This window comes from Puma concolor, chromosome E2 (assembly GCF_028749965.1).
Source record: "Puma concolor isolate L17-30 chromosome E2, mPumCon1.1.hap2, whole genome shotgun sequence".
In the NCBI taxonomy this organism is placed as follows: domain Eukaryota; kingdom Metazoa; phylum Chordata; class Mammalia; order Carnivora; family Felidae; genus Puma; species Puma concolor.
Window position 1 is genome coordinate 28,746,312 of NC_141681.1, and position 27,324 is coordinate 28,773,635.

General features: G+C 53.5%; 2 protein-coding genes across 12 annotated transcripts in view; both read right to left on the reverse strand.

The window, feature by feature from the left end:
- Nucleotides 1–9,049, reverse strand: part of SLC12A3 (solute carrier family 12 member 3) — a 38,732-nt gene extending 29,683 nt beyond the window's left edge. For 3 of the 8 annotated variants that reach the window (XM_086689391.1, XM_086689387.1, XM_086689385.1), the window contains exons 1-8: nucleotides 8,723–9,049; nucleotides 8,140–8,283; nucleotides 6,776–6,851; nucleotides 5,736–5,831; nucleotides 5,283–5,422; nucleotides 4,831–4,941; nucleotides 3,714–3,825; nucleotides 3,383–3,513 (exon numbers count right to left, since the gene is read on the reverse strand). In XM_086689391.1, the coding sequence (XP_086545517.1) occupies nucleotides 3,383–3,513; nucleotides 3,714–3,825; nucleotides 4,831–4,941; nucleotides 5,283–5,422; nucleotides 5,736–5,831; nucleotides 6,776–6,851; nucleotides 8,140–8,283; nucleotides 8,723–9,004 (1,092 nt within the window). In that variant the 5' untranslated portion in view covers nucleotides 9,005–9,049. Of the gene's footprint in view, nucleotides 1–3,382; nucleotides 3,514–3,713; nucleotides 3,826–4,830; nucleotides 4,942–5,282; nucleotides 5,423–5,735; nucleotides 5,832–6,775; nucleotides 6,852–8,139; nucleotides 8,287–8,722 lie in introns of all 8 variants that reach the window. The other 5 variants (XM_086689390.1, XM_086689386.1, XM_086689384.1 and 2 more) reach the window with 3 other exon arrangements.
- Nucleotides 9,050–24,391: 15,342 nt separating this feature from the next.
- NUP93 (nucleoporin 93) overlaps nucleotides 24,392–27,324 on the reverse strand; it is a 105,091-nt gene continuing 102,158 nt past the window's right edge. For all 4 annotated transcript variants that reach the window (XM_025920835.2, XM_086689392.1, XM_086689393.1 and 1 more), the window contains 2 exons: nucleotides 27,125–27,253; nucleotides 24,392–24,665 (listed from right to left, as the gene is read on the reverse strand). In XM_025920835.2, the coding sequence (XP_025776620.1) occupies nucleotides 24,555–24,665; nucleotides 27,125–27,253 (240 nt within the window). In that variant the 3' untranslated portion in view covers nucleotides 24,392–24,554. The remainder of the gene's footprint in view (nucleotides 24,666–27,124; nucleotides 27,254–27,324) is intronic.

The window sequence follows — 27,324 nt, forward strand, 5'->3', positions numbered from 1 at the left end:
ACGGCCTTCAGAGGGAACGTGGCCCTTAACACCTTTGTTTTGAACTTTTGGCTTCCAGACTGTGCAAGAATAAACGTCTGGGATTTTTTGTTTGTTTGCTTGTTTTTGGTTTTTGTTTGTTTGTTTCTGAGAGACAGAGCATGAACAGGGGAGGGGCAGAGAGAGGGGGAGACACAGAATCTGAAGCAGGCTCCGGGCTCTGAGCAGTCAGCACAGAGCCCGACGCGGGGCTGGAACCCATGAACTGTGAGATCATGACCCGAGCCAGTGTCAGAAGCTTAACCGACTGAGCCAGCCAGGCACCCCAGTGTCTGTTTTAAGCCCCTGTGTTTGTGGTAGTTTGTTACAGCAGCCGTGGGCTGTGGGCACACCCAGCCTCCATCCTACCCCTATATCTTGGCCTGAAATCTCTGAGCCCGGCTCACAAGTCAGGCACATCCGAGCCCACATCCCAGCCCGTCTCTTCCCAGGGGTATGTGCGCTGGGACAAGCCCCTTCACCTCTCTGAGCCTAGGGATGCCCCGAACCCCGATCTGTGAGATGATAACCCAACGTGGCACGCAGCCAGCACCCACAAATGTGAGCAGTTAGGAGAGGGGACTGTGTCATGCTCGGGGACACGCGCTGGGACCACAGATGCAGCACAGACCCCACAGCTGTCACCTGGAAGTCCCTTGTCTCTCAGCCTCAGCCTCCCCATCAGAAAATTAAGCTAGTAAATCTTTCCTCGGCCATAGCACAGGCTGATTGTGAAGAGACATTGGTCACGAGGTTGCTCTGTCAGTGCTAAAGGGTCAGGGAGGTGTGAGGGATTAATATGACGGTAACTCTGATGTCACCCTTAAAAAAATTTTTTTTAATGTTTATTTTTGAGAGAGAGAGAGAGACAGACAGAGCACAAGCAGGGGAGGGGCAGAGAGAGAGACACACATAGAATCTGGAGCAGGCTCCAGGCTCGGATCTGTCAGCACAGAGCCCGACGCGGGGCTCGAACACACGGACCGCGAGATCATGACCTGAGCTGAAGTTGGACTGAGCCACCCAGGCACCCTGGACGTCACCCCTTTAAATGTCACATTCTCTGAGGTCTCCGGCCACCTTGTGCCAATTTGTACCAGCTCCTCCACCCCCGCCCCCAGGGATTCCCTACCCTCCCTCTGCTTCGTTTCTCTCCCCCCAGCACCACCCACAAGCCACTCTCACTCCATGTCCTCCTTATGTTTCGGTGCCTTGTCTCTCTCACGAGAATGTCAGCTCCATGAGGACAGGAACTTGTGCCTGTTTTGTTCCCCGCTGTGTCCACAAGATGCAGGCACAAAGCAGGTGCTCAAAACATATCCACTGAATGATAAACTTAGGATGACGCTGAGGCCTCTTTGTTCTAGAAACTTGCATTCCAGCTCCTCTGCCACCTGTGTGTGTGTGGCCCTGGGCCACCCCAGCCCTCTCCGCGCTTGGTTTGCTCCTCTGTAACATGGGGGTGATGAGGGCATGAGCCCCCTGAGTATAATGTACCCGGCGGCCACATAGTAAAAATTACCACAACCTTGACTACTAGCCATTAGTACTTTCTCCATGCTGGGCACTGTTCTAAGCACATCACATAAATCAGCACATGGAATCCTTATTCCCTGCTCTGCGAAGGGGAGGGGGCGGTGGGCTGTTAGTCCCATTTTACAGTTGGCAAAGCTAAAGCCCAGGGAAGTTTTAAGGGACTTGCATAAAGTCTCCATGAATGGAAGCTTCTCTCCTGTTGAGGACTTACTGTCTCACAAAATGGGCAGAGGGCTGGAGGCAGGAGGGAAGGGCCGCTTGGGGGCTTGAGGGCATTTAGGACAGAGTGGAGGTGCACCCCCCTTCTACCCCTCCCCACTGGGTCCGGGACAGCTGCCTGCCACCCGAGAAGCTGGACGAGGTATCTGGATAAATCGCTAGGCTGCGATGATCTGTAACGGGGCTGGCAGGGGAACCAGGCTGTCTGAGCACACGACTGGCCACTGCAGGGACCTCAGGACAGACAGGCAGACCAGGCCTCTCCTGGCCGCTCCCCAGAAAAGGAAGAGGAACCAGACAAACACAGCCACTCCGGGATTCCCAGGCCACGCTGGGTACCGCCCAGGCATACCCAGTTAGAGCCAGGCTGGGCGGAGACTGTCCCCAAGGCACAATTCTTAAGTCATTTAAGAAAATGCATCAAGGAGGGGCGCTTTGGTGGCTCAGTCCGACTCTTGGTTTTGGCTCAGGTCATGATGTCACAGTTTGTGGGTTCGAGCAGTGTGTTGGGCTCTGTGCAGACAGTGTGGAGCCTGCTTGGGATTTTCTCTCTCTCTCTCTCTCTCTCTCTCTCCCTCAAAAATAAATAAATAAACATTAAAAAACTGCATCAAGGAGCACCTTTCAAGTGGGACTGGAGGCTGGGGGAAAGGGCTCCAAGCACAGAGCCAGGCTCTCACCGATCACCCCACATACACACCATCTATCTCCTTGATCCTGCCCTGGCAAAGACCCCACGGCTTTCAAAGCCCAGCCTCAGCCCTACCTCCACCCAGGGTTTTGCCGGAGCCCCTGCCAACATCCGCCTGCCCTTCTCTCCCACCTGCTAGCAGTTTGTACTTCACTCTAAGCCTCCCATCCGGTACGTTTCACCCTCTATCCACTCAATAAGCATGTTGTCTGACTCTTAGCTGGGAATCGGGACATAGAGGCAGGCCCCAGTTGTCCAGCTCAAGAGAACGGGACGGGCGAAGAGACACGTAAATGGCCCGATGTCTTTATGCTTAAGAGCCACGAAGGACCAGGAGAGATTTAAGGATGGAAGCGTTATTTGAAAGAGAAACAGAACTTCTCAAGGTTAAAAAAACAAGCGTAGGGCATCCCAGGAAGAGAGCACAGCAGAGGCAAAGATGTGGAGGAGGGACAGACAGCAGCAGGTCCTTGGGACTGGGGCAGGGGTCATAGCAATGGCATTGGCAGGTTGGAACCTTGAGCTCTGAGCCTAGGAGACTGCCCACATCAGGAGGGTGGGGGGCCCTGGGAAGATGCCAGCCCAGCCAAGATGTGCATGAACCAGCTGCAGCTTTGGAAGGTCGAGCTGGCTCCGTCTTCCCCTTAGGCTGACTCCCGGGAACCAGGGAGGAGACTGGTCCACTATAGTCATTAGTCCTCCAGGCCGAGAGCATAGCTGGTGCCAATCAACAAACCTCAGAACCGAGTAGAATGAACGGACCTGGTTTGGATTGACTGGGGTTGAGTTGGGTTGGAATGGACTGGATTTTAGAAGCTCTGACTCCATGGTGTCTGTGCCAGGCTCAGTGCCCAGTGGGAGATCCCAGCGGGACACAGCCAGGAAGCTGGGGGTGGGGGGGGGGGGCGTCTGGCTCACCTTGAGGTCCCCAGAGATGTTGGCCCCTGCCAGGATGCCTGTAGCCGAGGGAAAGAAGATGGAGAACATCCCGAAGAAGCTGCCTTCTGCACCCCGCCAGTCGGGTACCAAGTTCTGGACAAAAATGTCCGCTGGAAGACCAAAGCCTGAATCAGGGATGCCTGGAAGGCTGGGCCCAGCCAGCCAGGCAGGAGGCTCCTCTCTGGCAGCTCCTGGCCCTGGGAGTTGGGGGGTGGGTCTCATCTTCCTCATGCTCACAGAATGGGCCCAACCGGTGGGCAGACTGTACCTGTCCCCAGAGCCATGGGCAGGGGCCCCAACTTGCACGTACCCCGGTAGCTGAAGAAGCCTTTGGAGGCCTTGTCCTCAGATGGGGGGATCAGCGTCCCCACTAAGTAGTTGGCAAAGGAGATCATGATGACGAGGAAGAAAAGCACCTGGGCCTGGGGGGTGGTAAAGGACCCTAGAGGTCAGATGGCCTGGCCCTACCTGCTCAGGGAGCCCCAGCAGGTCAGAACCTGTCCAGGATCCCGTCCTCATTCATTCATTCATTCATTCATTCATCACCCATTATGCTGCAGGTCCCGTGCTGGGAGTCGACCACATAGCAAAGCTCTTGGCTTGTCTTGCTGATGAATAAGGAAGGAACACGACTCCGGGGAAAGAACGAGGGTGTGATGGGGACTGTGGGTGGGGCTATGGAGCAGAGTGGCCTGCAAAGGTATCTTCAAGGGTCCTAAAGGAGGGGATGAGTGACAGCAGAATGATTGGGGGCACAAGCCTGGGACACTCAAAGAACGGCGAGGAGGCCACAGAGCCGGAAGCCGGAGGGAGGGGGAGAGAGGGCAGGCGGCGGCAGATCTGGCCAGTCTGCCCGCTGATGCCCGAGATTTCTGCTGCCCTCGCCCCACGGTGCCAAGCCTCTGAATTCTGGCTGGATACAGGTTCATGTGAGGACCACGTCTCCCTGCCCTGCTTGCAGCTTAGGTGTGGCCGAGAGATCAAGTTCTAGTTGATGGAATGGAAGTAGAGGAACATGAGCAACTTCCAGATGGTGCCAGAAAAGGAAAAGGAAGGGGAATTCGCTCCTTTTCACCCTCTCCCCTTCCTGCTGAGTGGACTGTAGACGTGGTGGTCGTGGCCGCCGTGGAGCAGGTGCACGGAGGCCACACCCAGGGATGGAGCAGCCACAGGACAGAAACCGTCTGGTCGCCTGAGCCTATGGGAGCCACACACACACACACACACACACACACACACACACACACGGACTTTTACAGGTGAGAAAAACACACTGGTCCTGCTCCAGTCCCCGCCCTCAGGGTCTCTGTCACAACAGCAGAGCCGAAAGCCCAGCTAATACAGCGAGAAGAGGCAGGGCCGGGCCCAGGACCGGGGCCTCACGACTCATGTTCTTCACCTGACCACTCCCAACATCCCCTCCTCACCTTGGACTCCCACTCCATGCCAGCCAGGGAGATGGCCAGCAGCACGGTGACGGTGACCACGCCGATGATGCGGATGTCATTGATGGGGTCCACGATGGGCGTGCCGTACTCCTAGGGCGGGGCACAGGCCGGGCTGCACACCCCACCCCTCCATCACAGGTGCCCTCTCAGCAAAGCACAAACACAACCACCTCGCCCACCCACAGAACATCCACAGTCGTGCTGTATCGGCCTGGACAGTTTGGCCCTAAAGGCAACACACCTCCCTGAAGGGGACTTCTGGGAATGGTCTTTATGTGATGAGATCACCCAGTCACCCACAGAGAGCAGACAGCGGCCTGGCAGGCAAAGTGGGGCAGAGGGGCAGGAAGGCCTGGCCCAGGTGGGGGGAGGGGAGAGCGAGGTAGGCTTCCCCGGGCTCCCTCTGCCTGGGGTCCAGCCCCCAGCTTTACCTGGAGCAGATCCCGCACGGTCTCTGCAAAGCCCACGGTGTGCATGGCCACGCCCACAGCATTGGCAAAAGCGAAAATGAGGCCGATGGAGCCCCCGAGCTCTGGGCCGAGACTCCGGGAGATGAGGAAGTAGGTGCCACCTATTAAGGACAGAGCCAGAATCCGTGAAACCAAAGGATCAGCTGGCTGGGGTGGGCTTGGGGCAGGCAGAAGCCGAGGCTGGGAAAGGGTAACCACGGGACCCACGGGGCCCATAGCACAGGAGATAACCGAGGCCATCTGTGGGTGCCCAAAGCCTTCACCTGGAACCAGAGGGAGCAGCCTGGGGAGTCCCTGTTTTGGTGGGGGTGGGGTGGGTGGGAGTGGCTTGGAGACCCATTCCCGGGTTCCCGGGGAGGAGACGGGGGTGAGCGACAAGAAAGAGGAGGGCCTTCGGGGTGGGATGGGACCCACCTGACTTGACCTTGCCGTTGGTAGAGATGGCCGAGATGGAGAGGCCCGTGATGGAGGTCACCGTGACCGAGAGCAGGATGATGATCCAGGTCAGGACTGGGTGGGGGGGGGGTGGTGGTGGAGGGGATGTGATTATCAGGAAACTCAGCTGGGGCATTTCCCAGGTGGGGAGCCATGTGAGGAACCTAAATTAGCCAGCTGGCTTGCCATGCCACCTAAGTCACCGAGCCTTGGTTTTCTCTGAGCCTTGGTTTTCTCATCTGAAAAATGGGTCTCTGTCTACCTCCTGGTATATTCTGAACAGCCAGTACATAAAGGATCATTAGGTATGGAAGGAAGGTACCCTCTTTTAGTAATAAAAAGTAATGTAGGGACATCTGGGTGGTTCAGTCGGTTGGGTGTCCAACTCTGGCTCAGGTCATGATCTCGTGGTTCACGAGTTTGAGCCCCGTATGGGGCTCTGGGCTGACAGCTCAGAGACTGGAGCCTGTTTCAGATTCTGTGTCTCCCTCTCTCTCTCTGCCCCTTCCCCCCCGCCTCTCTCTCAAAAATAAATAAAACATTAAAAAATTTTTTTAAAAATTAATAGTTACCACTTGATGAACACCTTTGGGTACCAAATCCTATGGTGTTTTACATGCATCATAGAAACCCTATTATAGGTCTGTGGGTAGGGATAGTTATCACTCCCAGTTTACTGATGAGGAAATCAAGGCTCAGGGAGGTTAAGAAACTTGTCCAAGGTCACACAGCATCAGAGCTAGCATCTGAACCTTGGTGTCTGTCCAGAGCAGAAGTTCCTAACCTGGATGCTATGCAGGAGAGATTGGCTCTGAGAGGTTCAGGGACATTGTCTGAGGGCAAACAGGGCCAGGGAGAGTCCTCGGGTCTGTTGACTCCACTGCAGACTCTCCTGCCACACCTCCCTGTCCTCTGTCACTGCAGGAGCCTGGGGCTCTGCAGCCCAAGTTCAGGATTGTGGCCTGGAAGGATAAGGTCTCAGACACACTCTTCCCCTTCCCCCAGGAGGTGACACTCACCGATGCCCGCCTGGGCTGTAATCCAGGGGAGCCTTAGGTAGAGGATCACGCCCCAAATATTGAGCATGCAACGGATCTGGGAAGAGAGAGGGGTCGGAGGTCACCTGGGTGGGCCGGATACCCCAAAGCCAAACATACAAGTCTCTGTCCCCAGTCATGGCATGGCACGGCCTAGGGGACACGTGGGTCCTTTCTTGGCTCTACTCACTGCAATGGGTTCCTACTTCAATGCCCCTCTAACTCACTGGGGCACCCAGGGAGGGGGGGTACCCAGAGACTCACTTTTCTGCCCTCCCATTGGGGTCTGAGGATGGGCTGCAAGCATAATCACCCCTCACCGGGCTCCCAGCCCGGGATCCTGTGTCTGGCAGCCCCAGCCGGGGCCCCAGTGGCCAGCTGCTGGCCCAGGGCCTGGCATCCAGGGGCAGCTCAGCAAATGCCAGCTGAGCCAATGCCCCACATACAAGCAGAAACAGCACTCAGGTCGCTGTGACTTCAGCTTCCAAATTTAAAGCAAAGCCAGAGGCCACAGCTGAGACTGAAGTTCCACGGAGGTGGGGGTGCTGATGTGGTCTTGGGCCCCAGCCACGTCTTGGGGAGGGGCAGGAACATGTGGCGTTTGCAAGGCAGGGAGACCTCTAAGACCCTCTATACACTCGGAGATACTGAACGGGGCCACGCCAGGCTCTGGCTGCCACAGCTCAGGAGGAAGATTCAGACGCCATATACGAGCTGCTGGGGTAGAGGGGAGCTCACAGTTCAGATGGAGAAACGGAGGCACAGCCTGAGGTCAGAACCCAGGCCTCCCGCCTTCCAGAGCAGGACCAAAGCCTTCTTCTAACTCTCATGTGATCCCCTCTGTAAGGTCCCATAATGCCTTGCAAAGCCAAGTTCATTTGATTCTTTGCTGTTTGAGGACTTACTGGTGCTCTAGGCCACAGGAAACCTTCCCCTGCCCATCACTGAGAATGAGAAAAACATGCGTTCACACTGTGTGTTTCGTGCTGCCCCCTGGTGGCTGTGGGGGAAAACAATGTCTCCTAATAATTCCAGGGGAAGCATTGATCCAAGCAATTCCCGTCTATTAACTCATTTAACGCACATCATTTACAGATGAAGAAACTGAGGCACAGACAGGTTAAATAACTTGTCCAAGGCCATAGAACAAGTGAATATACACAGATCTTTCCTAGGGCAAGGTATCAGTCTGGGGGTTGAGAAGCACAAAACCAGGGAAAATCTCTGAGGCCCAGACTGGACCTTGGGTCTACCCTGGCCACTGACATCTGAGAGTCAGAGCTGAGCCTGGATGGAACTCTGTCTCCCACTCCCCTTCCTGGGCATCCCACCCACACCCTACTCACCATCACCCCCTTGACCCAGCCAAAGCGCACGGGCTCCCCAGGGTTCTTCTCACTGTTGGTGCCTGTCTCGTCCTCCACCAGCCCATCAGTCATCTCATGGCCGGGCCGGCTGTCGAAGGCCAAGGCGTGCAGATGGCTGCCTTCCTGCTGGAAGCCCAGAGGCCACAGGTCAGGCAGACGGGGGTCATGACACTCCAGCCCCCCATCTCGCCTCCTCCACAGTCCAGCCCCGCAGGCAGCAAACCCAGCAAGCCTCCTCTCTGCTGCAGACCTTCCTCATTCCCACCTCCCTACCTCTTTCAGGTGCGTGCAGCCTCTGTTCACGCACCTCCACCCGCCGTGGCTCATTACCTCTCTAGGAGGCTACGATTGCTTGATTGGGTCATCGGTGCCCGGACAATAAACATTACAACATGTGCCCCGAGCTCTATAGCTTCCACGCTCACATTTCACTGAGGCCTCTTGACCCATGAAGAAGACACTTGTTTGTCCCCGGGGCACAAGAGCCAAGGCTCAGAGAAGTTAAGCACCCGTGTCAAGGTCACACAGCAGGACCGTGGCCAGTCTTTGAGACGGTGCTTACCTTGAGGAAGGAGTGCAGATGGGCCAGCGTGGGCCGGACCTTTCGGGGCTCTCCGGGCAGGGCGCTGTTGGCATAGTGCTCGTAGGCGGGCACCACATCGATAGTGTTGTAGCCGAAGGTGCGCATGTAGAAGGTGCTGCCGTGGGTCAGGTGGCTGGGGTGGCTGCTGTCGTAGGCAGCCGGCGGCGGGGGCTCATCGCCCCCCAGCAGCGTGCTGATGGTGAAGCGCCCGCTGCACAGCGTGGGGTCCCCCGGCATCTCTGACCCCGGCAGCTCTGCCATGGTGGCTCTGGGTGTCCGGGGAGGGGGCCAGGGTCGGCGGGGATGTGCTGGGTGGCTTTATAGGCTGGCCCACAGCGGGGAGGAGGCAGGGAGTTTGGCCCAAACCGCCCATGGCTGGCGAGCAGGGTCCCTGGACGGGGTGGGAGGTGGAGCACGTGCCCACTGCTGTCCTGCCCGCCACCTGATCGCGGAGATAGCAGCCTGGCCTGGGACCGGAAGGGCTGGGCTGGACCACAGCCAGACGCAGAGCGGGAAAGGGGCAAACACGTCCAGCCCCTGGGTCCCCGAGAGGCTCTTCTGAGTCTGAGAGCTGAGGACGTCTGCAGGACCCTAGGAAGCAGTACTCACCAGAGGGGACTCTTAGGGACCCTATGAGGGACCCTAGGGACAGCCTGATGACCTGTGGCCCCACCCTATGCAGGTTCAAAAACCTCTCATTTTACCTAGTATTTAGTTTTAGTTTTTATTTACCTAGTATCTGTGAATAGATGAATGGTATGATGTTTAAAAAGATGCACACGTGTATATAAAAGGTTAGTCTCTCTCTCTTGGACCTCTGACTCCTAGTTGTGCCCGTCCTTCCAAAGACATCTCAGAGTGTATAAGCCATTATGTGCAAGCACCCCCAGACCAGAATTCAGCATGCGATAGGTGTGATCTGTAGCCACCTGGGGCCTGAAGGGCCCCTGGGGCTGACTTGTGGCTGGTCAGGGGCCTGCGGGGCAACTGGGTACCCAGCCTGCACATGCACCGCAGAGCCTGAGTTATAGAGCCCAAGGGAGCAGCGCCTCCCCCGGCCCAGCCCAGACAAGGAGCCCCCCATTCCCAAGGCGGACAGCAGCGAGCAGAGGCCCCATTTCATCGCTGGCCCAGGTCAGCTGCCCTGAGGCCATGCCTTGATTGCATGGGGGCGGGGGGCAGGCTGCCCTCCGGTCACCAGAGGCACCTGAGCCATTGCAGGGGTGGGGGCTGAAATCAGAAGAGGGTTAGGAGAGATGAGTTAGTGTGGTGGGCACCCAGATGGGCCACCAGAGAGAAGGGGTGCCTGTGCTCAAGGTGCTGTTAAGTTAGTGGGGAAAAGGGACATGGAAACGGACTGGCCTGGCTGTGTAGTGAGGGTAGCAGTGGAAGAGATTCCCCCGCAGGAGGGTCAGGGTGGGGACAGCAGGGACTCAACAGACCCCTGACCAGAGCCTTGGAGGATGAGTTGTTTCTCTGGAGGCAGGGGATGGACGGAGACCCCGAGGCCACCATCAGCTCCAGGCTTCTGAGCTGGGCTTCTGCTCAGGGGCCAGCCATCCTTGGGAGGGACAAAGAGGGACACATTTCTCTCCCTCGCTCCCAGAAGTGGGCAGGTAGAAATGCTTAGACTGTGTTAGATAGTAAACTGGGTTAAGGAGTCACCCTCCAAGATGAGGGTACTTGGACTGGGGTCCGGGAGCCCCACAAAGTTGTGGACAAGTTTTCATACCTAAGTGCATTATTCTGGGAAGGGGGACTTACCTTTTGCTGCTAGAAGCTAAGCCCACGGGGGCAGGGATCTGGGCCTATCTCGTTCACAGATAATCCCAAGCAGCTAGAAGAGCTGTAAGTACTCCATAAATGCTTGCTGGACGGGTAATGAAGGGGGAGCCAGAAGCCAAGAGGGCAAAGAGCGGCTGCCATTAGAAACCCCTGGCTGGCAGTCTTAGCCTGAGTCAGGGGTGTAAGGGGCAGCTCCTGGCACTCTCCCAGCCGAGCCAGCCAGACATGGAGGTGAGCCGAGGATGACAGGCCCCCGATGACAAGCCCGAAAGGTTATGATCACTGTGTATCTGTTTGCAAAGTTTATATATTCATCATATGTGTTCATTTTTTTTAAGAGACTCTCCTCAGGGCTCCTCTTAACGAGCCCCCGGCTTGCCTACCCCCTTCCCAGGATTTCTAGCTGCCCCTCAGAGAGGCTTCTGGAGAAGTGTGTCTCCAACCTCCACCCAGTGGGGCCGAAAGCTAGGAGGTGAGGTCTCCAGGTCAGTTTTCCACCTTCCCTGCAGGTCTGGGCAGGGAGAGGCCGGCAGGTTACTCATTCCGTCCCATGGGGCCTTGGGGGCAGATCTTATCACCCTCTCACTTTTAAACTGAAAGTCACAGCTGCCTAACACCCCCTTCCACCCATCCAACACACTCCACCCTGGAGCAGCTGTGGAAATTTCCTGATTCCCATCTCAGGAGGGGAAGAGGCCAGGAGGGGCCAGGACTGGTTTCCAGCGGCACAGGGGCCACAGGCAGAGAGAGGGGCCACAGAATTGCTGGGTGATCTTGGGCAAGTCACTTCTTCATCCCTCCATGACACCTAGGCCTAGGGGAGCCCCAAGGTCCCTTCTAGCCCCGCAGCTGCTTCAAGAAGCCGCTCCTGCCCCTCTGCATCTCTCTGGGGTGAGGTGAGAGTTAAACAGGACACCTTGAAGGGCTTATCAAAAGACCACGTTGAAGGGACTGTCAGAACACCTGGTCCCAAAGCACAGACCCCCAGGAAAGCGGATTCTTATACGTGGATGGAAAGTGATCCATTTGGAGACACTTTCCAGGTGGGGGACACAGTGCTGGGTCAGACACAACACCTGCCTTGCGGGACACCAGCTTCCATGTGGGCCCCAGAGTCCTGCAGGTCTGGGACCCAGGACTCAAAGTCGGATGTACCCTGAACCAAGCCCTGTGATGTGAGTCTCAGGCTCACACCCCAGGCCTCAGTTTCCATGTGACTTTGAGCACGTCACCTGACTGTGGTGAGCCTCAGCTGCCTCAGCAGCAAAATGGGAAAGCCACCTGCCCTGGGTCATTGGTGGCTCACCTGTCCAGCGTCAACCCCCAGCGGAGAGACTTCGGGTTCCTTGTGTCTCCCGAGGGGGATGGAGAACAGAAGGGGGAAAGGAACTGACTCAGTGGTTGAGAAACTCCCTAGGAGCGACAACTATAGCCACAGGGCTGATATGGTGAGGACAGGAGGGCCTGAGGCAACCTCTGCATCTCAGAGCCTCCTGTCTTCGAGGCCACAGAGCCACTCAAGCATTTATTAGGCTCCTCCTGCATACCAGGCACTGGAACTCACAACCTAGCCTGGCAGGCAAACCAGCAACTGGCTAGGAGAGGGGGCGGCTGCCCCGGAGAGGGCGGGGATTCTGGGGCCTGGGGTCAGCGCGAGGAAGAGATGGCCGGGGCTGGAGCACACAATGCCATGGGGGTAAGAGGAGGAGGGAAGAAAGGGGGGAATGTGAGGTGTTTCTTCAGTCACACACATTTATTGAGTGCCTACTGCATACCAGGCCCTGTGGTAGGCAAAGGAAGCACCATGGAGAACAAGACAAGGACCCTGCCCTCTGGGAGCTTACATTCTAGTGGGGAGACAGACAGTAAGTAAACAAACAATCATTATGATACATTCAGTGGTAGGTGCTATTAAGAAAACAAAGCTTTAAAAAAAATTTTTTTAGGAGGGGCATTTAGGCCTGAGAATGAGAAATTCAAGGTAGGCTCCAGCAATGAGAAGGAGCCGCCCATATGCCAGCAGGAATGAGTTCAGGGCTTCCAGAAGGAGGAGAGAGCATGTGCAAAGGCCCTAGGATAGGAGTGTAGACAGCAAGAAGGCTGGTGTGGTTGAGCAGAGGGACTGAGGAGCTGGGGTCTGAGACACGCAGGGATCACTGGGCCTCGTAAGCCAGGGTCAGAAGGTTTATATTCCATCATGTGACGGTCAGATTCCCATTTACCAGAAATCACTCTGGCTGTTGGATGGACGATGGACTGAGGGAGGCAAGGTGCGGCAAGGCTAGTCGGGGACTACCGCAGGTGCGCCGTGGTGGCGGCCAGGCCAGGGCAGCGGCTGTGGGTGGCAGCGGGGGAGGACTGTTGGGACCTGAGGTGTGTTGTGAAGGCAGAGCTGACAGGCCCAGCGCATGGATTCACGTAGAGCAGCGGTTGGAGGGAAGGGCCCAGGAAGGACCCTATGGGGCCAACGGCAGCATCGCTGCTGAGCAGGGAAGCCTGGCAGTGCCAGGGTAAGGGGCCTGGACTGCGAGATGCCACCTGTCTCTGGGAAGCCGCTGGCGAGCAGGGCAAGGCAGAAAGAACAAGGCCGGGGAGGGTCGGGAGGGGTTACCGCAACAGCCAGGCAGGAACAGACGGCAGCCTGGCTTAGGAGCCCCCGGGCCGTCCCCTGACTGCACGCGGTCTCGGGCATCACACCGGAACTCCTAACAGACGCTGACTCTGTGACCCCAGCCTGGAGAGTCTATGGGCTTGGGGGCCGGCATCTCCCCGGGGGATCCCGAGGAGCGTCCTGAGATCCGGGGAGCTAAAGACCATAATCTTCCACACACAGACTCCCCGCTCCCACCTCACCCTTTCCCCACGTCCGTGGCCGCCCGGTCCCACGAGGCTCGCCTGGAGAGGATGGGTATGATGCAACCCTGGTGTCGTGAAATAGCCGGGTAAGAGGATGCGCTGCTCGTCGGCCTGATTCACAACACCAGCTGCAGCAACGATACCAGAACTCCGCCGGCTTCCTCCTCTGCACGTGGTTCCGCGGCTCTGGGATGGCAACGAGCCCCAGGCAAGCATCCTCCCCGACCGACCGACGGCCGCCCGGGGCCAGTGCGGTGCCGGGGCGGTGCCGGATGGAGGCAGGGTCCCTGCCCGCGGGGGGCTCACAGACTGGATGGCAGCAGGGAAGAGAAGGACACGCTCAAAGCCCCGTACAGTGCAGGGGACAGAACAGCTACGGGGGAACCAGGCACTGGCAACCTGCAACCTCTCCAGCAGCCAGGCCCAAGAAACTGAGATTTCTCACGGGCCTTACGGGCCACGTAAGCGTGTCTGTTGCAGTCCTGGTCCTTTTACCGGTGTTATAGCAGCTGGACACTGAAGTGTCACGAAGCTGCTGGCAGCTAAAGCAGAAAGGGAAACATGCTTGGTAAGATATTTTCGTTGTTAAAGGAAGGGCTCCTGTTCGTTTTCTTCATGGTCAGGCTTGCTTTTTTTTTTTTTTTTTTTTTTAGTTATTGAGCCCACATTCATTCTACAATTGTAGATATTAATAATGTATTAGACACAGTCTCATGAGTTTGGAGGATGCACAGGACAAGGCATGATCTCTGTCTTTAAGAGACATATAGTTCATCAGAAGAGGCAAAGCCAACAGTAACCATAACCTAAGGCATAATGGCATAAATCCCTGGATAAAATGCTACCTGGGTTCAGAGAAGTGACGGCTGCCTCTGGCTGGGGCCATGGGATATACAAAATAGCACAATTAGGACAAAGGTAAAAAGAAATAAGCAGTCGTTTAAGGAGGGAGAGTGTCATATGTTAGCTTGGAGCTTCCTGGCAGGCAAGGCAAAAAGCACAATTATGATCAGTAGTCACTATCTGATGAAAGAGTGAGATTTTGGTTTTCCCCCATCTTCCTTTTCTCATGAGGAAAAGGAATCTCCATCAACTCTTTACCCCTCCATCCAGGCTTAGCTGAGAGGATCATCAATGCGGGAGTGGCCCAAGCTCAGTCCAGCCACACCAACACAAACTAAAGCTAGAATTCTAACACAAATTCAGTCCTGTAGTAACAGATATGACCACACGTCCTTCTGTTTTGCAGGTTCTGTCAACGTGCTCTCCAAGAGACCAAGAAACCCATCATCTCTCCTGCCTCCAGCCTCTCACGTTATAAGATCAGCGTTCTAACCCCTGAACTATAGAGACTAGCCTTTCATTTTAAATACACCTTTAGCTTTTCCAACTTGACTGTAACCCTTTTTGCCTTTCCTGAAAGCAATAGGAAACATGGGTATTCTGCTCGATTTTGAATTCCACATGTATTTCTAATCAGAATACTCTTTAATGGCCTCTTTAATGGAGCCCGGGAGCTCCCACAGCGGGGATCAAGGGGTCTAGAATCACAGAGCTGCCTTCAGAAGCTCAGACCCTCCACCCGGTCCCCCAAGCCCACACAGGGAGGTAGTGGGAAGGATGTGAGCCAAGACAGGCCTGGGCCTGGCTCTGTAGCCCCTACCTCAGGACCTCAGGCCTGTCCCTGCGTGCCTTAGCTTCATCATCAAATGGAGAATACCTCTCAGTCAGTGGGTTTTTTGATGATCAAGAGAGGGCGTAAAAGAAGCATTTCAGAGGATATTAATACCACTCTGCAATGTAAATTATATGTATATAATTTTATCTCAGCTCCTTAGCTACCAGGAAAGAAAGGGAGGAGAAAACCAACCCATCTCGACTGTTTAAGGCAGTATTTTCTGGTAAGGGCAGCTGCTAAAGTTTATGAAACAACAAAGAAAAGTTGGGGCATGGGAGAAGTGATGGGAGGAGTCACTCAGCATTAGGAAGCAGAAACCCAGAGAGTTGGTTTTGGTCTTTTGCAGTCATCAGAGCTCAGGATTTGTTTGACAGAAGTTGCGTGTAAAAAGGCAGGACATGTTCAGAGGATCCTAGAAGCTCAGAGTGAGGCAGGCTTCTCCCTCAATGGTTGCCTCTTCCCCGGATACTTGAAATAAGCTGCTGGCCACCTTAATATCCCAAGGCAGAATCCCAAAGGATCTTCTGCCGAAGTCACCCAGCACCCCGGGGGTCAGGTTGCAAGATGGCACTTGCCACTCAGGCTGCATTTGTGCTGAAGTGGGGCAGGGGTTGGATCCTAGGGGAATCTCCCCTCCAGATTGGGTCACTATGGCAGAGTGGGGGGTCCCGCAGGGTATGGAGCCCCCCAGCAGGAAGTTTGAGGGGCTGTATGTGGAAGGGAAGTTGAGTCTCTACCCCTAGAGAGCTCAGTTAGCAGCACCACTGAGCATGTGCACTAGAGAGGCTCGGGCAAGCCCCAGTCAGGGCATGTGCCTGCTGATGGTGAGCGCAGGAAGGCAGGGGCAGGTGGGCACTAGCAGAGATTCAATCAGAGTCATCAGATGGTCATTCACTTGTGATTTCCTGCGAAATGTGCACCACCCCCACCGCACACACCCAGTGATGCTTTTTAATGGAGGCCATTTTTCTTGGTTAACCACCTGGCATCGAAGACCAGGCTGGACAACTGCCGTTGACCTTGGTGGGTACACAATGGGCAAGCTAACCTAGTGAGCTTAGGTACGATGCATAGTTTCCCTAACCAGTTATAATTTTTATCTTCCTATTTAGTGCATCTCAGACATTCTAGGATTTATCGAAAACCTGTGTTGAAAAGTGGGGGAGGGGCTTCCACACTTAGACCTGGAGGCCTACTTCTCTACTCCCTGCGTTCAGTCAGAACAAGGGTTCTTGACCCAGGGAAAATAATCTGGGGAGCTTTTTAAAAAAAACCTGAATTACTGCCCAGGCCCCTCCCCAGTCCAACTAAGGCAGAAGCTCAGGGGGCAGGAGTGTGGACAGCAGTTTTAAGAGCTCCCAGGGTGATCCGCGTATGTAGCCAGGGCTGAGGCCGGCACAGCCCGAGCTGTGAGCTAGAGAAAAGATGTGTTGACTGAGCCTGTGTGCAGCCCAGAGTCTGGGTCTTCTTCAGTAAAGGTAATGCTGATTTAGGGTTTCTTAAAAACTATCTTCCATGTTGTAAAATGTTTCTAGAAAGCTTTTTCTCCTGGATAGACTTGTGGATACATAAGCAGGCCACCAGCCCTTTGTGCTGAATTCATTGCCCAAGGCCAGCAAGTAGCCTTTAAATTATTGATTTGTAAGACAAGTGTGTGCTCCCAAATCAGACCACCCCCCCATCTCTCTGCCTTAGGGACCATACCTCCCCCACAGCCCCCTTCTCCCCACCCACCCCACCCCGGTCCCACATACTCACCTCTTGAACAAGGTGCTTGGCCAGGATGGGCTGAACATGAGGCCTACAGCCCCTGGCAGGTCTCCACCTGGCTCCAGGGCCCCTCAACTCACCTGAGTCCTGCGTTGCTCCTGCTTCAAGGTCGTAGGAGAGATTAACAGTTGCGTGACACCACTGGTATGCGGCTAAGAGACGAGCTGCTATTCTCTGTGTCCTGGGCAAGCACGTCAGCCACACCCACACCACACCCCCCATGTCTGCGGGTCTGAATCCTGGTCACTTGCAGATGGCTCCCACATCCCCCAGCCACAGGAAATCCTGCCTTGGATCTTCTTGATCTGGCTTTTTCTTGCGGCATTTCTTAGGGCTTCCTATTTAATATGGTGGGTCTGTGGGCACAAGTACACACACCTGCTTATCTCTTTTCCCCAACCACACTGTGGGCTTAAGAAAGCAGGGACCGTGCCTCTGTCCAGAAATTGCCCCACAGCTCTGTTGGGTGCTGAGTGGTTGCGAGAGGTTGTAGGAAGAGGACCTTTGCTGTGGGTCTCACTCCAGTAAAATGTAAACTCCTTGAGGGAAGGGACCTGGGTTCATTTCATTACTGTGTGCCCAGGGCATGGGATAGATGCTCCCACATTCTCCATTTAGCAGCCACTGAATCAACAGGAATCACAAGTTGAACTTGACATGACAATGTCTGTCACCTAAGAGCAAAGTTTTAGCCTACCAATTTGGACCTAATGTTGTTTCTTGGGGAAAAAAAAAAAAAGCCATCCCTGGCGTGGGGGTAGTTGATCTACCCCACACCCATATGAAAAACCTGTTGTGAAGGACAGAAGCCAAATAGTAGAGGACATGCCTAGAACTCTAGAGACCCGTCTAAACGAGACTGGGAGCAGGGTGGCCAACATTAACTTTTATTGAGGTCCCACGCTGTGATAAGCAATAGGTAGGTGACTTCTATAAACTGCCTAAATCTTCCTAATAGGCTGGCAGAATAGGAACTGATGTCCCTGCCTTCTACCTGAGCAAACTGGCTCAGAGCGGTCAGATGACTTTCCCTCCGTCATTCGATCACCGAAAGATGAAGAAGGGGCTTTAGCCCAACTTTCAGTCTTGCTCCAAAGTTTGTGGTTGTCTCTGGAACATTCTGGGACCTGAGGCCTGGTGGAGCCGCTGCCGGCTCATTCCGTTCAGGTCTCTGTGCGCTGAAAGCCTTCAGTTTTGGGGCTGTTTTCCCAATCTTCCTCACCCTGCCCTCTCCCCACCCCCACTGTTGCTGAGCTCTTCCCTTGCAGGACTGAGTTGTCAGGGAAGCCTGGAAATCCTTTGGCAGTTTGTGCTAATGACAGCCGCTGGCCACCAGAGGGCCACGGGCAAACATCTGTATTTGAGGAACCCAGGTGCCCTTTATGGTTTGGTTTAACTTTCCTGAAAATACATGCCAGTTTATCTGTCAGGCTGATCAGCATGAAAGCTCACTCACAGACCCACAGTGGGTCTTCATGTGGGGTGACCAGTGGCCCTGTCATCTTTCCTTGCCACTCGGGTGGCATTTTACAAGGTTTAAACAGAGGGCTCTGCTGTAGAACCTCTAACTCCGAGACCTAGAAAACGGGGCCACGCTCTGCTACAGGGGCCACCTCTCCATCTGCCTCCAACCCCCTCCACAGTTTCCCTCGCCAACCACAGGCTCACGTGAGCCATTCCAGGAGGTGCTACAGGGTCCTGGGACAGACCATTAAACCCAACAATGGGGTGTGGGGCACCTGTATGAGGCCCAAATTCCCAGGTGATTCATCAGGAAATGATTTCCCATAAGCCCCGGGGGCCAGAACAAGCTGAGGGACCCCATGCAAAGGGAATGGGCTGAAACTCTCCCATGAAGCCCCTCTGGGACAGGACCCCTAAGCCTCCATGCAGCTGGAGCAGAATCCCTTCAGAGCCTCTCTCCAGGACAAGGTCCCCGTGGTGGACAGAGATGGACACCTCCTACCTCCTCAGCCATTTGCATATTCCCAAGCCAAATCCCACACCCAGACCCTGAAAGTGCCCCTCCTGGTCAGAAATACAGGCAGATACTGTCCAAGAGAGCAAGAGACATCTGTCCTGTGACCAGGCCCAAGTCTCTCCTACCATCTGATCAAAACATAGCGCCCCACCCCCCAAGTCCTTCCCCAAGGCCCTTCCCCAAGGTCCCCTTCCCCAAGGCCAATAACTGGCTCTCAATTCCCATTTAAAATGCTTTCCACTGAGAGTGCGAAAAAAAAAGTCACAGACTTTTAGCAGTTCCAAGTTCCAGAACGCATGCCACATGCTGGGTTGATCACCAGATGCTCTTATCATCACCCCACCACACCTCCAGCCAGACTCTGACCCCTGGCCAGGGGTCTGAGCTCTGAGGCCAGTAGGGGAGAGCAAGACTTCAGAGCTGGTATGGGAGTCCTGTACTTACACAGACCTGCGGGGACTTCGCAGACCCAGGGACCGGGTAGGCCGTAGCCTTCCTTGCAAGGAGTGGAGAAGGGGCCCGGCTCAGTCATCCCCAAAGGCTGGGAAGAGGCACTTCTGCTGCCTTGTGAGGAGCCCCAGGCTGTGCCTCAGCTAAGAACATTCCCAGGAAAGAAGGCCCAAGAGCGGTTTCAGCTCCACTGAAGGACGGAACAAAGGGAGCACATGGCATTTGGGGAGAACATTCCAGAAATTTACTGGCTATAGACAGGGGCAGTGGTGAAAGAACCATCCTAAACAAAGTAAATGCAGAAGTTACTGTACGAGAAAGGAACATGCAGAACACATACACTGACTCTCCCACCTGCCCTTCTCCCCACAAACACCACACAGCGACAATATCAGAAAAGCAAAGACAAAAGGAAATAACTGAATAAAGCAAAGAATTCTCCCTACTGTGATTCTAATAAAAGTTACTGACCAAGTGAGAAAAGGCTGTACTTTGCCTCCCTCTTTTCTTTATAAAATACACACTTGAAATTCCTGATGGAAATTTACCCAGTAGATGATAGCAGCTGGGGTCAACCGGTGCCCACAATCTCCCACGCAGCCAGCCTGCCTGGCTCATCGAAACTGAATTCCAGTCACTGCCCTCTCAAGTGACTTCATATCTCACTGTCATTTCCGCTGCCCACAAACAGAAGCACAAACAGTGCAACAAATCAGGGTAATCCAATTTAGCTGGAGAGCTCCTGGAGCCCCGGCCAAACCTGGAAGCCTCTAGGCAGCAAAAGCCAGCAGAGGCAAGTGCCTGGATAGGGCAGCCAAAGAAAATTGGAACATACTTATAACCAAGAACTTATTGTTTATCGGAAATTTAAATTTAACTCTATGTCCTGTATTTTCATTTGCTACATCTGCCCCGAGATGAAGGGACCTCAGCTGTAGGTCATGCAGCCTTGGATGCCACCTGAGAGCCTGTGTAGGCCAGCTAGGCTGAGGCCATCAAAGGGGCTATGGGTATGCCTATTTCCCTGCTAGAAGTCCTCTCTGGGATCACTGGCTCCCCACTTTCTGCTCAAATAGAAGTCACGGTCTGAGACACTCTTTTACCCTCTCATGCCCCCAAAACAGATTCTCAAAAATCCCAAGGGTAAAGGCAACAAGGAGGAGAATATGCCAATGCAATGCTGGGTTTCGGCCGGCCCTCCCTATCCCCTTTTCTCTATCTGGCCTTTACTGTTAACAGGAAATCTCATTTCCACCTCCTTCCTCTCAAACTTTCCCTGCATACCGTGCGGCTCTGTACCCTTCCGTCTTGCAAAGATCAGTTGTGTTTCATCTGACCCCAAGAGACACTCCTCTCCACCTTCTTTCAGATTGAATGCCTTTAGTAGGAAACAGGGAGTCTGAATCCAGGCATATGGAGCTGGTGAGAGGATGTGGGGAGGGGGCTGGCACAGGAAGCCAAAGCAAAGAATCTGTTCAAACATTTGCTGAGCAATCCATCGTGGGCTGTACACCCAGTAAGGCACACAGAAGCTATTTCAACAATCAAGGTTAGGACAAAAAATTTCCTACTTTCCTGGGTTAGCAACTTCAAACCACTGGTATTTCCACTTAGGTGATCGTGACAAAAAGAGGACTAGAAAGAAAAAAGCCCCACATTCTTAGACTTGTTGCACACTCTGGGAGGGCGACTTGAGCACTCTGGCTTATCCCCAGTGACAGAGCCCCACCCAGTACATGCAGGGGCTTTGTAACTGCTGAGCTGAACTTGGGCTGGCAGATACCTTGGGCTTGTTCAACCAGGCCCTGGATTCTAGCCAGCCACATCAGTTACCTAACAAGGTGAGGAAAGGCACAAATAAATCGTTTGCGTTTAATTTTCAAAACATTTTAGTTAGTGGCTTTAAGTTTTTTTCCACCAACCTTTGCAGTTAGAAACAACTGGCAGGAGGACAGATTTACTTCCCTCCTCTCCCTGCCCTGTGAGGGGTACTAATTTACTACGAAACTGTCCGAAGATGGGCTGGATGCAGGTGACTTCTGAATTCAGCCTGGAAGAATGAAGAAATGGGGGACCACCCCTCCCAAAAGCTTCATTTTTCTTGAGGGCCACACAATTCCTGTTTTAATAAGTTGCTGACTTCTTCCTGACATATCCAAAACACAGGTGCAAGAACCTAATTTTACGGATATAAAGTGAGCACTTTGAATAATGCCATAAAACGCATATTTTCTCCCAGTTTGCTGGACGCAGGGCCCGATCTCTGTGGCTGACTGATGCTAAGTGAGAGTCTAGTCAGTGTGGGGCTCGCCAGCACCTTGGCAGGCCTGGAGCAACCCACCAGCCTAGGGTTTTATTCAGGGGTCTGGCACGCTGGAGTCGCCCCGAGTGGTGTAAGCTTGGCAGTGATATGAGTTCCCTAATGAGCTGGACAAAACTCTGATGCCTAACGGAGAAACGAGGATTGCGGAGACCCAGTCTATGGTGGTAGGACACGGGCACATGCGCATGTAACTGCTAAATTTAGTATTAAGAGTTTGGCCCGGAGAGGTTACTCAGAGCAGGCAGGGGTGATAATCCAGAGTGAATAGTCCTCCATTTGGTTTTTTTTGTTTTGTTTTTTTTTTTTTTTGTAAATCATCAGTGCTGGATACTGTGTGGGGGGGGGGGGGAAGTCTATAATACAGTGTGTAGGTGCATCAAAAGAATAACAACAATGGCTGCTATACTACCATTAAAAGTCTCTAGTTAAACCGTAAGTTCTAGAGAGGCAGGAGCAGGGCTTACATCCTGGCCCCAGTGTGCACGGGCACTGCCTGCTCTTTGAGGAGCCCGTCCAGCACACCAGCGCCAAAAGCGAAGGATCCGTTCTCAGAGAGCTCACCAGCTCCTCTCGTTTCCCCCTTTGAAGTTAGGCAGCCAGGGCTGTTTTACGTTAAAACAAACAAACAGATGAATAAAAGGAACAGAATCCTTGAAATCAAATCTCAAGGTCTCTGAAAAGGACCCGGATTAAGTCTGTACTCCCCTCTGAGTGTCTAAGATGGTGAGCCACTCTAAGGCAAGCACTAACTCTGTCAGTCTCCAAGTGCCCTTGATTTTGTTAGAAAGATTGGAATCACATCCCTAGAAGATGCAAGGTTCCCAGTTCCACTTTCTTTGCTTCTCTGCACAAGTGGTAAAATCACAGACCACCACCGAGGGAGAGGATTTAGTTCCCTGAATGGGTGATCCGAGGATGACTAACGACCTGTTACAGGATAGGATTTTTGGGCACAAGCTGTAACCATGGGTACAAGGGAACCTGTTCTATGCCTCGCAGACTCAGGCTCCCATCTCTCACGTCTCTACACGGAGCAGGCCGTGCATCACCACAGAACCGGCCGACAGGACAGGCCCTGGGATTTGCTCCGGGAGTCTGATCCTTCTGGTGTGATTCCAGTTATCTTATCTCTCCTACAGAAGGCTCTCTGGGCAAGTCCTCAGTGCCAAACAGGGACTGCTTTCCTCTGAAGGGTGGAGCCCCCCCACCCCCCCATGCAGGGCTCACAGGCAGTTCTGTTTGGAGCTAGCAGGGCTGCACGATGCAAGGAACAGCAAATTCACAGGTAATTCCCGAGGTGGGAAGGACGAACAAGCGGTGAACCAGGGAACAAACACGCATTTAACCTTAGGCTCCTCACGTCTGTGGCCCTGCCACATGTCTGCGAGGAAGATCCAATATTTACAAGCAGAAAACTACATCACACTAGATGCAAAGTCCACTGAGTACTCTTTTTGTAAAAAGCAGTTAAAGCACTGGGCGACTTGTTTTAAAAAATATAAATCAGCACCTATCAACAGGGTACAACTTACTAAATCAAGTCCCCTGCGGGGATCATCTTTTAACACTTTCCTAGTGACGATCAACTGAAGACCAGTGCTCCAGGGTGAACAGGTGGGACAGGAGGAAGGCAGCCGCAGCCCCTGCCAACCCTCGAGCTACGTCCTTGATGGATAGTGGAATCCAACTGATGAGCAGCAGATGGCCCCGTTATTATTCTGGGAAAGATTAGTGCTTTCCCCAAAGGAAAGTTAACAACTATTTTAACCACCACAGGATAGCAGGGATAACCATGCCGTGTGATGAGAGAGACTTCTGTTTAGGAGGAAAAGCACCTGTGGAGACTCCGGGATCCGCTAACCTCCCTCTGGGAGAGCCGGCCCTAGGAGCTGTTGGCAAACCCAGCAGGCCTGACTGCTGCCTGGCGTCCTGCAGCCCGCCTGGAATTCTCGTGTCCTCTCTGGTTTTGTACAGAGCTTTGGGACTGGCGGTGGGAGAAGCAAGAGTCAACGATGGGGGTCAACCTCTGCTCAGGGACCGCACACCCTCAGTGCTGATGCCCAATGGTGTCTGCATTCCATACGTCAGCAGTCAGAACGCAACCCGTGAGCTTGCCCGGCCAGTGGGCTCCGTGAGTGGGGGAGAGGGAAAGGCGGGCTGTCCAAGTAGAGGAACCGACCACCAGAGGAGGGAAAAGAGAGCTTAGAAGTCCTCTGGAAGAGGGGAGTGCACAGGCCCACACGGGTGCCTCGGCGGGGCAGCTACAGAGGGAGAAGCTGTTGAGGTCTGCCCTTCCTCAAGCTCCAGCCGAGAAACCTACAACGTTCCCTTTTAAAGCTATGTTTTTCTAGGGCTGTTTTCCTTTCCAGTGGGATTCCAACTGAACAGCAAACTAATTAATCTTGGAATCAGAGCAGATGATTTGGGGGATGGTCTTGGATCACCCGGACCCCAGGGCACATCTGGGAGAAGAGGGGCCACGGAGCACTCGCTAGTTCACACACAGATCCTAAGTCGCCCACGGCTGACGGTGGCTTTCACAAATGAAAATGTAAAACACGGACAGTGACCCTGCCATAGGGATACTGTATCTAACAAAAGCAACTCCCGAAGGCTTCATTTCCTTGCTCATTTTGGGTGTTTTTTTAATCATTTAAGGTCAACTTTAACCAAATCACAGATGCCTATATAAGCCTAGCATTCTCTGGCCCAAGCACTAGTGAAGACATTTCCTCCCACACAAATAAAAATTGAAACAAAATTTCAAAGGAAAAAAAAATGAAAATAAAAGAATGTGAAAAGAAATACAAATCAAAGAAATTTATTGGGTGCTGACAAAAATACATAATACAAAAAACAAAACAAAACACAACACAACAGAAACAAAACCAGAAACCCCACCCCAGCGGGCCCACGCGCCTGAGGTACTGACAGCGCGCAGTCCCAGAAGCCCCGCAAAGCATTGCACTTAATTCATGAGGACCTCCATCTGCACCAGCCTTGCATTGGTGTCCCCAGACGTCCGGTAGGGGATCATCCCAGCAAAGGTAATCAGGGCTCGGGCTTGGCTTCGGAGTTGCTGAGAAAAAGGGAAAGAAGAGAAGAAAACCAGTGAGCTTTTGCGTCTGGGTACAATACTGGGAACAACCACCGTGTTCTTCCATTTTCTACCCCCTGGTGTCAGGGGGCAGCTTTCTGGTGAGTGGATGAGAGTCTCACCCTCAACTGTCATGTTACCCATAAGGTACAGACTTAAGCAAAGCTGGTCCACTGAGGCCCCACTTCCAAAACCCTTCTACTAAGCAAAAGACAGACGGGGTTGCCAGACAAGCTGCCTCGCCTGACACACGGGACCAGCTTCTGACACAGCCCCATTCTGCAGGGGCTTTGCAGCTGAAGCCCAGCTTCAGACGGCCTGCTCTCCTTCTCCGAGCCTCCCGCTCTCTCCTGGCTGGTTTCTGACCACCTGCCTCTGTGGGGTTCTGAGCTTCTCAGACTTCTCCACAAAGTGGGTCCCTTCACATTCTGGCTCTTTTCCTCTCCTGCTTCTTCCCTTTTCTTTCCTCCCATGCCTCCCATTTCTTCTTTCCTGACATAAGCGCTGGGCCCTCCATTCCTCGGTAATAATATTTATGAGATTCCTAGATTGTTCCAGGAGGGAAGAAGATTTAAATTCAGGTAATTCCAGTAATGGGGGAAAAAAAAAAAAAAAAAAAAAAAGACAACCTTCACCCTGATTTCCAGGGGATAAATTACTAAATACAGAATAAAGAAACTTAGAAGAACAGCTTTGGGTTGCCCCGTGTTGAGATGTGTTGGATGCTTATAGCAGCAAGAAAGGAAACTAGACCTGGAGTAGAAAAGGAGTCTACAAACCTCTTTTAGACCAGTAACAAGACTTTTAAGGATAACTCAGGGGTCACTTACTAGGCTTCCTAAGGACCATTCAAGAAGAAATCTGAAAGCCACGGGCTTTTTACCTGATAGATGAAATAAACTGGCAAGCATATATCCTAATTAATGTCCAAACCGAAATAAATTTTTACTTTATGACGAGAGTACCCATTAGATTTTCTTCAACAGTGCACGGGCTCTCATGCGTCATCTGAAGCTACTGTAAGTGAACTTTAGGAGTGTTCAGGCAGAGGGACTCACCCCCTCAACGGGCAGCTCTGCACTTTACAGCACGAAGCCACTTCTCGGGCAGGGAGCTTTTACACAGAAGTCTCTCTGTGACCCTGCTCATCCCTAGCTTTCAGAGAAAAGGTGTAGTGGGTGACAGGCAGACAGGAGAATGGTTTTATTCATGGTATGTGAAAACCAAGGGTCTAAAAAAGAAAGCTTGAGACACACAGAACGTGAGTTCAGCTGGTCCTGAAACTATTCCCTTCACATGTGGGAAAAGGCCTGCAAGGCCACAGCGGCACTCTCTGTGGGGGCAGCCACCCGCCCCCCCGCCCCGCCGCCCTATGAGGAGCCCACAGAGCACCGGAAATGTCCACCACCTCAACACTTGTCTGCCAAGGCCCAGGCACAATGAGCCACTGCTGGCACGTCTCCTGACGTGTATCTTTTATGCGGTCCAGGTTCTAGCCTGCCCAAAGGGTGGATGGCAGACCAGCAGCTGCCTCTGGGGCACCCGGGGATGGGCCTACCACTCAGTGGACCATTCCGGGCACTGCCACCTACGCTGCTGACGGTGAAAACTTCCACCATCACTCACTAGACAGCAATTCTGCCACGACAGTGCCCGTAGGGTCACAGCTGAGAGAGCCCCCCCACACACCCTTGGAGGCAGAAGACAGGATTTCAAACATTAAGTGGGGAAGTGAAGGGAAAGGTAGTTTTCATGGGGTCAAGCACCTACACCCTTTTGTCAAATCAACCGGACAACATATGCCGTGCAAGCCCTAGGCTCCCATCCACCTGGACCTGGCTTGAGCCACATGATGCTGGAGGCCCCAAAGGCAGCGGAAGGAGCCCTGGCCGCATGTCAGACGGCTCAGCTTCCAGACACGGCTCCTTCACCATCACCTGAGGGGCCTGCAAAAGCAAACGGCTTCCTGACCCGGGGCCTCAGTTCCCTCAGCTGTAAAATGGGGATAACAATCACTGCCTCAAGGTACCTCTCTGGGGTCACTGAGAGGTTCAGATGAGGGCAGAAACAAGGTTTGAATCAAATTCATTGTTGACCAGAAGTACTTATGATTCTGATGAAAATGCTGAGCTGAGACTCACAAAATAACCTTCCAATTTCAAAATGTGTATGAAATTCCTATGGAATCACCACAAATTAGTATTCTGTTTGATTTTTTAAAAGGTAGTATCTGCAGACTTCACTTTTTTTTAAAACTTGAGAGCAGTGGCGATCCCGTTAATGTTCGATTTCTTCTGAGAGCCTGACACAAGGTTTACTCAGCAGCTAGGCAGTAAGGAAAGAGCATTTGGGGTCATGAGCAGGGGTCTCATGAGGTGCCGAGGACAGCAGACCAGAAAGGTTGTTCTCAGCGATGGTTCTGGCCAACGCTGGGATCTTACAGAGTCACGGTCCTCGACGACTCGCTGGGGCCTGGATGCCGAGGACGGACTTGTCCCTTTGAGCCTCTTAAACTGTGTGAACAAGATGTTCATGGTGGCGAGAAGCACTTCTGAGAGGTTGTGCCTGATCTGCCCAGAGAAAAACACATGAAGTAAGGAAAAAGCACCGAGCCCTGGGGCCGACAACCAGTGTATGTCCA